The following is a 12,927-nucleotide window of genomic DNA, read 5'->3' on the forward strand; positions in this document are numbered from 1 at the left end:
GTATCATTTGTTAATTACTAGGAATGTATTTTTACTGCTCCCTGGTTTTCTAACACTTAACAATGGCTAAATGAAGGAGGTTGGTAAAGATGATGAGAAATGGCAGAATATATCAATTAGGTAAGATGAGGGAGCTCCCTGAGATGAAGATCAATGTGTTTCGGCTCAGTTTGAATTGGTAATAATATGATATCAGGAATATCATAGTCTAACTTAAGTTGAGAGACCGCTCAGGATGAATTTTATTTTAAAAAGGGATTATAATTTAGAGTTCTAATTTCGTTAGTTGCTGGGTTATCTTGAACATTTGGCTTCCAGTATTAAGGATTGTGTAATAGTTATGCTCAAGACTAACAAACAAGTGTGTGTGTGTGTATTTAAATATGGAGGCATTTATTACAATGCACTGTTTATGACTGTCAACCTCTTTTATATTGATGCATTTAAGTGAAATGTCTGTGATAGGGCTAATTTATTACATTACCTACCATTTTCAGGCTACACGTACATTGTTGACTTTTTTTAGGTTTTACTTTTGGCTTATGGTACTAATCACATAGAAGATATTTTAGATCAAGTAGAGTGGAAAGCAGTATAATGTTATGTGAACTCATCTAGGGGGGTTCTCATCCTAGTTAGCTTACAAGTTCTGTGACCTTGGGCAAGTCACATTACTTGATTTGTTGGAATTTGGATCTGTCTTAGGTAGAATAGGAATTATGTTGCCTTCTTCACAAAGATTATTTTAGTGCTAGAACTAATATATAAAAGCCCCTAACAGAGTGTCTGGCACGTAGCAGTCACAGACATTGAATAAATCCCAGCCATTACCAACAGTGGCAACAGTAGTGATTTTTAGTTCCTTTTCCTTCATAGCTTTTAGAAAGAAATCAGGGCTAGGGAGTTCTTCTAGACAAGTACTTTCCGCTTTATGGTAGACATTGAGTAAAGTCAGCAGTGGTATGAGTAGGAGTTTCGGTGCCAGAGGTTGGTGTTTCAAAAGCTGTTTTGAAATACACTTAACATCTATAGTCTTACCAGTTGCTTTGCTGAGAACTAGATGTACAGTGCTTAACGAAAAGACACGCTGTTTAAAGTCAGGTGGGGGAGGCAGACATGTACCAAAAAGTACAGTGAAAGAAATGAATAAGATGCAGTAGCTTTAGAGTGAACTGTTAGGGGAAACCTCTCTTGAATTAATTTAGCTTAAGACCTAAACAGTGTATTACTTGTTCTGTTGTGTTACCTGTTCGGCCCAAAAAGGTCCAGTTTCTGGTTCCATGCCACTAGGGGGTTAAAAGATTCTCTGTGCAAAGCCAGGCAGTGAGTCAGAGAACAAGTAGTTAGTTCATGGCCTAGCAAGTAGTAGGACCTTGTGGAGTCAGTTTAACTTTTTATACACTGTACTCAGTATATGTTTTTACTTTGTGTTTCTCTCAGTCTATTTTTTTGTTTTTTTTTCATGCCTCTGTGCCTTTGAAAGGGTGATTTTTTTTCTGTTCATAAATGACCCTGCTCTTTTCTTATTTTAAGACTCAGTTCACCTTGGAAGGCTTTTTAGAAGAATTATCTTTGTAAAATGCAGATCTGAGTGTTTATAAAATTTGGGTTTAAAACATCTTGTTTTCCGGTTGCCCTTGAGAAGAAAATGAAAAATTCTTAAAGTGGCCTAACGGTCTGTCATGCTCTAGCCCATTTGCTCCTTCAGCCTCATCTCTGATCACTTGTGAGTGCCTTCACGAAGTGTTTGGGCCATAGGATCTTTGCATCATGGTGGTGGTTCCTCATTCTTAGAATATTAGAGGCTGTCCAGTTCAGCGGCTTTTTAAAAAATGGGGTTTCTTTCAGAGGGGAGAGGGGTGGGGGGATGGGCAAAATGGGTGAAGGGGAGAGGGAGATACAGGCTTCCAGTTTATGGAATTTGTAAGTCACTGGGATAAAAGGCACAGGGTAGGGAATATAGTCAGTGGTATATAGTAAAAGCGTCTTCTGGTGGCGACAGATGGTAGCTACCCTTGTGAGGGCAGCATAACTTAGAGAATTGTTGAATTGCTATGTTGAACACCTGAAACTAATGTAACATTATGTGCGAACTATACTGAAATAAAAAAATTTTTTTAAAAATGAGGTTTCTCGGGGCACCTGGGTGGCTCAGTTGGTTAAGCATCTGCCTTCAGCTCAGGTCCTGATCCTGGAGTGCTGGGACCACGTCTGGCTCCCTGCTCGATGGGGTGTCCCTCCCCCCTGCTCGTTCTCCCTCTCTCTGTGTCTCTCAGTTGAATAAATAAAAATTTTTTTTTTTTTTTAAAGAGGTTTCTTGGGGCACCTGGGTGGCTCAGTCAGTTGGGTGTGTGACTCTTGATTTTGGCTCAGCTTTTGGTTCAGCTCATGGTTTCATGGGTGAGTGATCGAGCCCTGTGTCAGAGATTTTTTTGAGCTCTAAAATACAGTGATTAAGCACCTGCTTTTCTTGTTTCTAACTGCCTTCCTCCTTCCTTTGGTCATCTTTCTGTGCATCTGTCATCGTGCTTGGACGATCATCATCCAAGGGCTGAATGAAATTAATATTAATAGAGACAAGGTTGAGAAGATAAGCAAATTAGAAAGCCTATAACATTCCAATCTCCTTTTCAGGTTACTGATACCAGATTATTCAGATTTATAGTGATGACGGTGTAAAGTTTTGATTAATGACAGTTTCATATTATGGAAGAACTCTGAAGGCAGAAGTGGAGCAGTGTTTTTACTGTGCTTTTCTGTATTTCCTCTTATACGGGGCATGCTAGCAATAAGTAGTCACTCTATTTCCATCGGTATTTATTTTATTTTATTTAAGATTTTATTTATTTGACAGAGACACAGTGAGAGAGGGAACACAAGCAGGGGTTGTGGGAGAGGGAGAAGCAGGCTTCCCGCTGAGCAGGGAGCCCTATGCAGGGCTCTATCCCAGGACCCTGGGATCATGACCTGAGCTGAAGGCAGACGCCCAACGTCTGAGCCACCCAGGCGCCTCAATTTTCATCAGTATTTAGATACATGAAAGGAGAGCCTAAGGAAACTCAGTGCCCACAACAGAATTCTTCCTTGTGTCTGGTAGCAGCAGCTTCTGTGCACTTTAATTCCTTGGAAAAAGAGGAGAAGTCTGGGCATTAAGAAATGAATATTAGGCATCTAGTTAGTATAATGCTGTGTATGGAAATGTGGTAGATTTGAATCATTACCTTTTAAATAGTTCTGTTGCAGTGACGTGGAGTATTACGCTAAGCAAAATCAGTCAGAGGAAGGCACTGGAATTTAAGAAAGAAAACAAATGAGCATAGGGGGAAAAAGAGAGACAGGCAAACCAAGAAACAGACTCTTAACTATAGAGAACAAACTGATGGTTACCAGAGGGGATGTCGGTGGGGGGTGGTTTAAATAGGTGATGGGGATTGAGGACACTTATCATGAGCGCCCGGTGTTGTATGGAAATGTTGAATCATTATGTTGTGCACCTGAAACTAATACTACACTGTATGTTAACTAACTGGAATTTATTTTTATTTATTTTTAATGATCTAAATTTATTTATTTGACAGTACAAGCGGGGGGGGGGTGGTGGCAGAGGGAGAGGGAGAAGCAGACTCCCTGCTGAGCAGGGAGCCCGATGGGGCCTCAATTCCAGGACCCTGGGACCATGACCTGAGCCGAAGGCAGACACTGAACCGAGCGAAACACTCAGGTGCCCCCACTAACTAGAATTTAAATTAAAAAATATATAAAATAGTTATAGCACGATTTTTGTGCATGGTTGTTTTTTCCTTCATTGGTTAGCTCTGACTGGGTTGGGGCAACAATAGCTATAAGGTGATAACTACGTCAGGTACTGTGCTGGGCATTTTTTGCAGGGGATTTGTTTTGGGGCTTTTGAAAAAATTCACAGAAAAGTTTAGTAAGTTAGGTGATATTCGTCTCAACTTTGCACATGAGTAACTGCTCATAAAAGTGAAATAGCTTGCCTATTTGCCTGGAGGTAGAATTTGAACCCAGGTCTGCCTGGCTGAAAGCTTGTATTTCTTTTACTACTTTATTACTCAACACTAAAGACATCTTTTTCCTTCCTGCATAAAATTTTACTGCAGGAAAAGGAGACACAAATTAATCATATTAAAAATAGGACCCTTTTTAGCCCAGCATCCCTGAGAAGTGTACTGTCCTGTCCTGGGTGTGAGACATTGGGGTCATAGGTGGGGGGTGGGGGGAAGTTGTGAAAGGAAGTTACGAGGAGACTTGACATCTGTACCACCTTATACTGGCTCTCACGCTATTGAGATGCCTGTGATTTTTATTCTTTCACTTTCTCTCTTTCTCTGTTTTGTCACTCTGAATGCCATTTGTGGGATTCCCTGCACCGTGAATCATTTATGTCTTTCCTCATTGATGGTCGGTGAGCTCAGCGAGAGCAGGGCTGTGTGTATCTTGTTCACCACCCTAGGTGCTGAATAAAAATACCCCTTGTTGTCCAGATCTGTTTGGTTCCAGGGATTGGATAGTGGGTTTCCTGGTATTGGATAGTGGGTTGGGATAACAAGGGATACTCTTATTTGTGGAGTGACTGGAAAAGAAGGAAAGATAGGAGTTTTGGAATATGGAGCAAAAGGAAGGGAATAGAAGGAAGGGGAAAAGAAAAGGGTTCAATTGATAAAGAGGGTGAGAGTGGGGAGGTTGTTGTAGGTGTTCTCACTGCAGGACTGGACGCTGCAAGTTCTGGAGCGTAAGGCAAAGGCTCGTGTGCGGGTGAGTAGTGTGGAAGGCCAAGAGCTTGGGCCGGAGGATGACTGTGTGCTCTGTTCACCTTGAATTGGGTGGATTATGACCTGATTTTTAACAGCTTTTACTGACATTTGTGTAACATTTATGATGATTTTTTTTTTCATGCTGGTCTGCTTAAGCCAGTACTTAATTGGGAAGGAGACTGGTTGCAGAGTATGAGGAATCCTAGCTAAAAGAAACAGCTTGACCTCCTTTGCCACAGCTCAAGACTCCACGCCTCTTTTTTAATGCTGAGTAAAATTGCAGTGGACTGATGAGAATAGGGAGCAAAGTGTTTAAGACCTTACATGGTTTGGCCCCCCTCCTGCCACCCCTTCCTTCTTTATTTATTTTTATTATTTTTAAATTATTTTTTTAGAGGAAGCTCTACTTCTAACATGGGGCTTGAACTCACAACCCCAAGATCAAAAGTCCCTTGCTCTACCAACTGAGCCAGAGAGGTGCCCGCGCCCACCCCCTCCTGCTCTTCTGACCTCAGCTCTAAATCACTCCTCTTCAGCTTTGACAGCCTCCTTCCTTACTATTTCTCAAACCTGTCCAGGGTTCCTGCCTCAGGGCTTTTTACACTCATGCTTTTTTTTCCTTCTGGTACTTTCCCCGCGGATACCTACTAATGTGCCCTCTTACCTTCTTCAAATCTCCAATATCATGCTGTCTTTAAGGCTTTCCTTTGACCTCTGTGAAAACCCCCCCCCCCATACCTCTGCATTATTTCTTTCTGTAACACCATGTGGCATTCTGTATGTCCTGTCCACCGTCATTGGAATTTTAAGTTCCATGAAGACAAGGACTTGGTGCCTAGAACAACAGTGCCCAGAACTAGCACTTCTCCTTCTACGTGGGACAGTGTTTTCGTAACAAGCTGGGGAAACAACTTTATTAATCCGTCCAACTCTAGGGATTAAATAAGAATGAACCTTTTTTGTTTGTCACTTTTTTTTGGGAGGGGGGAAACATCCTATTGAAAAATTTCAAAATGTGAGGATAGACATACAATTGAAATGGAACAGGCAAAAGAACTAAAAGTATTACTAGGTAACCTTAATATGAAAAAATAATTCTATCAAAGCTCTATTCTTTCTTCTAGGGAACATAGGTCCTCTATATTTTGTCCTTAAAACAAACCTGTGTTGTTCACATTTCCTGGTTTGGCCAGTTCTATCTCTGCTTTTCATTATGTCGTCTTTCTACCACTTTTCACTTAATCGTAATTCTTCCTGTGTTTTTGAGGTTTCAGCTCAACTCCCAGCTTAAAAAAGACACTTCTAGTCATCTCCTGGTTGTCTTTTTTTTTTTTTTAAAGGAATTTTGAGAGATTTTTCATTTGAAGGTAAATCTTAATGCTGTAAATTCACAAATATGCTAATTTAAATGCCTACTTCTATTTATCTAAAACACACATTGCAAACATACAAATATCTGTTCTCTCCACATGTCAGAGCCCATTCATTTAATGGTTTGGTAATGCAGAGAATAGATTCCCCTTAAACTGCAAGTCAGCAGGTGTTTCTTCACAGTTAACTTCAGCAGAATTCGTACAGAATAGTCATTAACAGTGATCTCCTGTTAACTCACAAAGAAACACCTTCAGAACTGCATTTTGTAAAGTTTCTGACTAAAATGTAGAAAAACTGAACTACACAAATATTGAGAAGTTAAAAATTCCTTAATTTTTTATTCCTGGTACCACTACCATAATTTACAGGGCAATATTCGTGATGTAATGAAAAGAAAAAAAGAAAAAGCTACAACAGATAAAAGAAAGACCTCAGGAATGTACGTCTCATTGACACTTGATCAGTAGCTGCACTTTTTGCAAACTGTGGCTTGGACAGTCCTGAACAAGCAGGGGTTCCTGTTTAAGCTGCAATAATTTTTCTGACTATGGATCATCGTTCCTACTGCGGTGGGTTTTTATAGTTCCCGACTGTCTCAGAGTAACCTGCAGCTTTCCTGACAACTCCTTGCTCTTTTTCCTGCGAAGAACTGTAGCCCTTTTCTTCTGAAATTTTTTTAGAGCCTTCTGCTACCATATCCACCTCTTGCACCACCAGATCTATAACCACCACCATCGGGACTGCCCGAGCTTCTTGTTTTCAAAGTAGTCCCTCAAATTATATTATTCTGCATCTTCTTTAATACCACCAACAAAAATTTTCTGTTAGGTGGGTACCAGGCTTTATAGTATCCTGTCTGCAAACAGCTCTCTTTGGTTCCACTACACGGCCGACAACCTTGTGTGGTCGGGCACACAGGCTGCATCCATCTCTTCAACACAAGAGTAAGTCACAAAACCAAAACCCCTGGAACGTTTTGTTTGGGGGTCTCTCATCACCGCACCATCTGTAAGTGTACCCCATTTTTCAAAATGTTCTCTTCAACTATCATCTGTAGTGTCAAAGCTCAGACCACCAATAAACCGTTTTCTCAACTGCTGTGGTTCCTTTGGATCATGGCCCTCCTACCCCGCCCCCCACCCGCTGCGGTGGCGATGACGCCCGCAGTCGGGCTGGGGGCGACCACCTCGGGCTGGGGGTGACCCGGCGGCGGTTTTACCTCCCTTTTGAGACCGGACTTACCTCTTCCAACTCTTGTTCAGTATGGGACCGAGAGGAAGAGGTAGGGCTAGTCATCACGGGACGTGCTTTCCGCGCGGTGCTGGTGGGTTTTGTTCACAAATCTCTAAGTATTGCTCAGGTGACACCTAGGTAGTCTACTGTGTATTGTTCATATGTGTACATCTTGTACTCTCTGTCTCTGTCCACGCTCTTGTGAGAGCTGGGATTTTAGTGTAATCTCACTGCCCAGGACCCAAAAGGCATTTGGGATCTCTGGGAGACACAGCAGTTCTGATGCAGACTGACTGGGTCCGAGGCCCAGAGGGAGTCCCACAGGACCAGCCAGAAGGGTGCTTGGCTTTGTGCAGAATAGAAATGAAATATCAGCCGAGGGGAGATGAGAGCCGAGGTTTATTGAAGACACGGATTGTAGGGGCGCCTGGGTGGCTTAGTTGGTGAAGCGTCTACATTTGGCTCAGGTCATGATCCCAGGTCCTGGGATTGAGCCCCACGTTGGATGTCCTGCTCAGCGGGGAGTCTGCTTCTCCCTCTTCCTCTGCCTGCTGTTACACCTGCTTGCGTGCACACGCTCTCTTTCTCTTTCAAGTAAATAAATAAAATCTTAAAAAGAAACAAACAAACAAAAAGACACAGAGTGTAGATACAGTGTCTGGGAGACTCTGAAAGGAAAGAGGAGTCTTGTCTTGTCTTTGCTTGGGGCCCCGGAGTCTTAATTGAGGATTGTGGTCTGGTGACATATCTTCTCAGGCTTTCAGGAACACACGTTTAGGAGTCCTAAGTTACTTATGCCCTGGAGCCCTAGGGTCTTGGAAAAACGTCCATTATAGGTTCATGAGGACCCTACCAGGTCACCCCTTAGGTGTTATCTGTTGTGCTGAAAAACCAAAGAAATCGTTAACTCCTTGACCTGCACAAGGAGGACAGACATTATCTGTTCTATAAGGTGTGTGTGAGGCAGGGATGTGGGTCCTAGCAAGAACAGAAGCAGGAAAAAGAGCAAAAAAGCAGGTTTTCATGGAGTCCTTTAGTTCCCTTGTCTCAGTTTGAAAAGCCTTCATGTAGTTCCATTAGATACATTGGTATTTTTAGGCTTTACTTTAAAAGACTTAGTATAACATACCTAAGTATACTTAGGTATAACAGAACCTAGAGGTTCTGTTAGGGTCAATCTAAATAATTGAGAGAAAATGAGCATTTATTTCTTGAAACATTTGTAAGACTTTGTTTTCCTTTATGTAGATGAGTTCTACCAATTTAAAAATACTTTACAATTTGAATATCTATAGTAGGTGGTCTGTTAGAACTGAAGAAATTTTTTTTTTTTGCTTCACGTTTTTTTAATTTTAATTTTATTTATTATGATATGTTAGTCACCATACAGTACATCATTAGTTTTTGCTGTAGTGCTCCATGATCCATTGTTTGCGTATAACACCCAGTGCTCCATGCAATACGTGCCCTCCTTAATACCCGTCACCGGGCTAGCCCATCCCCACGCCCCCTCCCCTCTAAAACCCTCAGATTGTTTCCCGGAGTCTGTAGCCTCTCGTTTTTAAAATATGGTGGCTGTATTAAGTTTTAAGATGTTACAGGGGCGCCTGGGTAGCGCAGTCGTTAAAGCGTCTGCCTTCGGCTCAGGGCGTGATCCTGGTGTACCGGGATCGAGTCCCACATCGGGCTCCTCCGCTATGAGCCTGCTTCTTCCTCTCCCACTCCCCCTGCTGTGTTCCCTCTCTCGCTGGCTGTCTCTCTGTCACATAAATAAATAAAATCTTTAAAAAAAAAAAGTTTTAAGATGTTACAAATAGCTTGGGACCAAAATATAACAATTTTATGTCTTGAAAGCCTATGTGTGTGTTACAGTTAGATAAATACATAGCTGTGGAGGTAGCAGTAAACATTGTATAAATGTTGGTATCATAGAGAAATGACATGACCTAAAATATAAATAGTGTTTTTTGGGGAGCGGTGCAGGGTTGGCTTGAAAAGAAAAGAAAGGCACTTGAATTATATAATGGTGATATAATGCTGACCTTTTTCTTTTTGTTCTTTTCCAGATAAAAATTGGAAGAGAAATAAGACTCATTTTTACCATTTCCGTTACTTTGTTTTTGTATATCTTTCGTAGGAGTTTATTTAGTAGGGGATTACTTTGATATTTTGATTTATGCTATAAAAGGGTCTAAATTTTTGAAAAGACATAAATCAGCATGTTGCTTTTTCAGTAGCCATTTCTGAAACTACAGCTCAGCTGTAGAAATCATTTTTCTGTTTTTACTTCTGTGAACTGACTTAATGTGGATTTCTTTTGATCCAGCTCCATTTAAGAGAATCCTTTGGAAGAATGTTAATAACCCAAAAGCATGTGTTAGTTCCTAATGTTTTTTGTTTGTTTTTATTGTTTGTTTTAAAATTCTAGGAATTGAAGCCATTTTTTATGAAGGAAGTTGGCAGCCACTTTGATGATTTTGTGACCAGTCTCATTGAAAAATCAGCATCGTTAGACAATGGTGGGTGTTCTATCACAAGCTTTTCTGTTCTGGAAGGAGAGAGCAACCACAGAGCTAAGTAAGTATGAGTATTAGTTTCGTTTAGTGCAAACGTGTACTCTGATGATGCCCCCCGGTCAGAATGTGGACTGCAGTAAAAATGCCTGGATTCACACCCGGGCACCACCTCTTATTAGCTCTGTGTTGCCTCGGGCAGATTAGCCACTTGAAAGGTGGGTTTCTTCATCTTAATATGAGGATTATAACAAACATGTACCTCATTTAAGACTGTGCTGACGTATAAAATTCAAGAGCCAGCACCTGTTGAGTGCTCTACATTTAAACCACTGACCCCGTGAGGTAGATCCTGTAACAGTCTGCATGCTACAGATCAGGATGCTGGAGCATGGGACAGTTACGTGTCCACGATGACACAGTGGGTGTTGGAACCCAGAGCCTCGCTCCGGAGTCCGTGCCCTTCACCACATCATTATAGTGCCTCTCTGTTGTACCCTGTGCAGTCCCTGTAATAAAGCACGGTGCGGTTAGTGTAACACTATGTTTCTAATCGGTCGGGCATCCAGAGCAGCAGAGGGAAAGCTATCAAAGGCCGATATGCGCTAATTTGCCATTCTGTGCCCTCTTCAGTTTTTCAGTGGTCTCTGGCAGTCACTCCTATCCTGGAGGACAGTTTTGACTACTAGTAGTTGACAGAAGTGTGGGTGGTTGTGCAGAAAGCCCTAAAAAAGATGATAATGCTAGATGTTCAGAATGCAAGATTTTAGTAACTGGAGGCAACTTTTAAGATTAGGAGGCTGGTGGGGATTGTTGGAAGTCCTTTGACGTTGGGAGGGTGAGGGTCTCATAAGTTCTCACGCAGCTTCAGAGGATAGACTGGTAACAGCACGTGAACTGGAGTGTGGCTAGAGGCCTGTCTACGACCTTAGTGATGTTTAGAAGGAAGAGGGGTTGTCAGTGTGTGATGCCAGGAATGCGTTTCCATAGCGGCTGGGGCTTGGGGTGCCACTCTCCTGAGGTGCACCTAACATCGCTTCCATCCTCACAGATACGCATGGATCTGCCACATAGCATTGTTCAGGAGTAAATGAGATAACATGCACAAAACCTTTTACATAGTACCTGGGTCAGAGTGAGGAGCTGCCTTATTAATGTTATATGCTGTAGTTGGTAATACTCTTTCTCTTATCCATAGATTTAAATTTCTTAAAATACTTGAAGTATTTCTATTTTATTTTAATTTTTTGCTCTTCCCAGAGATTTGAGAGCACCTCCAGAACACGGAAAGATTTTTGTTGTAAGGCGATCTCTCTTAGAGTGAGTATTTTTAGTTGTTTTTATTAATTATTAGTTTGAATTAAAAACTGTTCTGATTATTAAAATCACTGCTTAATCTATGCATGTTTAATGAGTTTGCTCTGAATTCATAGAAATCATTAGTTTTGATAATTCTCGTGCATTTGCTGTCTCCTGCTCCTCCTTTGTGACCTTGCGGTTCTATATCCAGTTTCAAAGGAGGAGTTAGAGGTGAGCATGGTTGTCTGTCCTCTGATAAAGTCTTGAAGTTGGCGATGCAGAGAATCGGTCACCCAAAAAGCTAGAACAGAAGTTTCCTAATTAGATAAACCCGTTCACGAGTGTTTTGGTGTTGCTGCCTTCTTGAAAATTATATATTTTTCATCTCTTCTCTGGCTAGCCAGCTTAGAAACTTGATAGTTTTCTCAGAATTACTTACTTTAGAATCCTGATTGTATGAATTTTATGAAGAAAATTGGCAATGTAAATTATTTATGGTGACCTCATTTGTGAACTGAAAAAGGTGTGCTTTGGGTAGGTAATGAATATTTCTTCTGTAATGTTCTCTGAGTAGATCATTTATTTATTTACTCAGCCATTCCTCAGAATACTGCTGTAATTTCACCTGCATTAGGATAGGTCATCTGAAATCGTTGGGCTGGTAAAAAATTATCTTGAGTGTCTTAATGTGCTTTTTTAAAACAATACATCTTCTACTTACCAAAATTCACTTTCTGTGAGCCAGCTTGATCTGTATTTGATGAGAAGGGCAAAGTTTTCTGAACATGTTACATTATGTCGAATACAGTTTTAGTATCTTGCCACACTATTGTTTGAAGAAATTTAACTTTTAAAATGTGTATCTGGAGGGAAACACAGGCTTTTTATATAAAAGGGAAAATAAATTATTTTAAACATTATAATTAAGATTTTAATGCTAGAATTGTACTACATGAAAAAAAATTAATGAGTACTTTAAAAAAATACTTTATTTATTTATTGGAGAGACGGAAAGAGACAGCCAGAGAGAGCAGGAGCAGGGAGGGGAGAGAGAAGCAGGATCCCCACTGAGCAGGGAGCCCGTGGCTGGGGCTCTATCCCAGGACCCTGTGACTGAGACCTGAGCTGAAGGCAGACACTGAACTGACTAAGCCACCCAGGTGCCCCTAAAGTATACTTTAATTACAAAGCTTTTAAAAAAAGCTTTTATTTATTTTACAGTGCGTGCATGTGTGCGCGCAACCCCCCCCCCACACACCCAGTCAGGGGAGGGGCAAAGGGAGGGGGAAGCAGACTCCCTACTAAGCACAGAGCCCTGCCAGCACCCTGATGAAAAGAAAGGCTAAAAAGAATGATGAGATACCACCTTAAACCAGTTAGAACAGCTAAAATCAATAAGACAGGGAACAACAAATGTTGGCAAGGATGTGGAGAAAGGGAACCCTCTTTTTTTGGGAGGGGCAGCAAAGCAAGGTTTATTGAGCAATAGCAAAGTGAAACTATAAAGCTCCAGAGGAGGGAGGGGACCCAAGAGGGTTGCCTGAAAGGGAACCCTCTTACGCTGTTGGTGGAAATGCAAGCTGGTGCAGCCACTCTGGAAAACAGTGTGGAGGTTCCTCAAGAAGTTAAAAATAGAGCTACCTTACGACCCAGCAATTGCACCACTGGGTATTTACCCCAAAGACACAGATGTAGTGAAAAGAAGGGGCACCTGCACCCCAATATTCATAGCA

General features: G+C 41.4%; 1 protein-coding gene across 8 annotated transcripts in view; it reads left to right on the plus strand.

The window, feature by feature from the left end:
• The window catches only part of SOAT1 (sterol O-acyltransferase 1), a 73,147-nt gene that overhangs the window by 42,825 nt on the left and 17,395 nt on the right, over positions 1-12,927 (plus strand). For all 8 annotated transcript variants that reach the window (XM_040636262.1, XM_040636265.1, XM_040636260.1 and 5 more), the window contains 2 exons: positions 9,811-9,959; positions 11,156-11,215. In XM_040636262.1, the coding sequence (XP_040492196.1) occupies positions 9,811-9,959; positions 11,156-11,215 (209 nt within the window). The remainder of the gene's footprint in view (positions 1-9,810; positions 9,960-11,155; positions 11,216-12,927) is intronic.

This window comes from Ursus maritimus, unplaced genomic scaffold (assembly GCF_017311325.1).
Source record: "Ursus maritimus isolate PB19 unplaced genomic scaffold, ASM1731132v1 scaffold_2, whole genome shotgun sequence".
In the NCBI taxonomy this organism is placed as follows: Eukaryota; Metazoa; Chordata; class Mammalia; order Carnivora; family Ursidae; genus Ursus; species Ursus maritimus.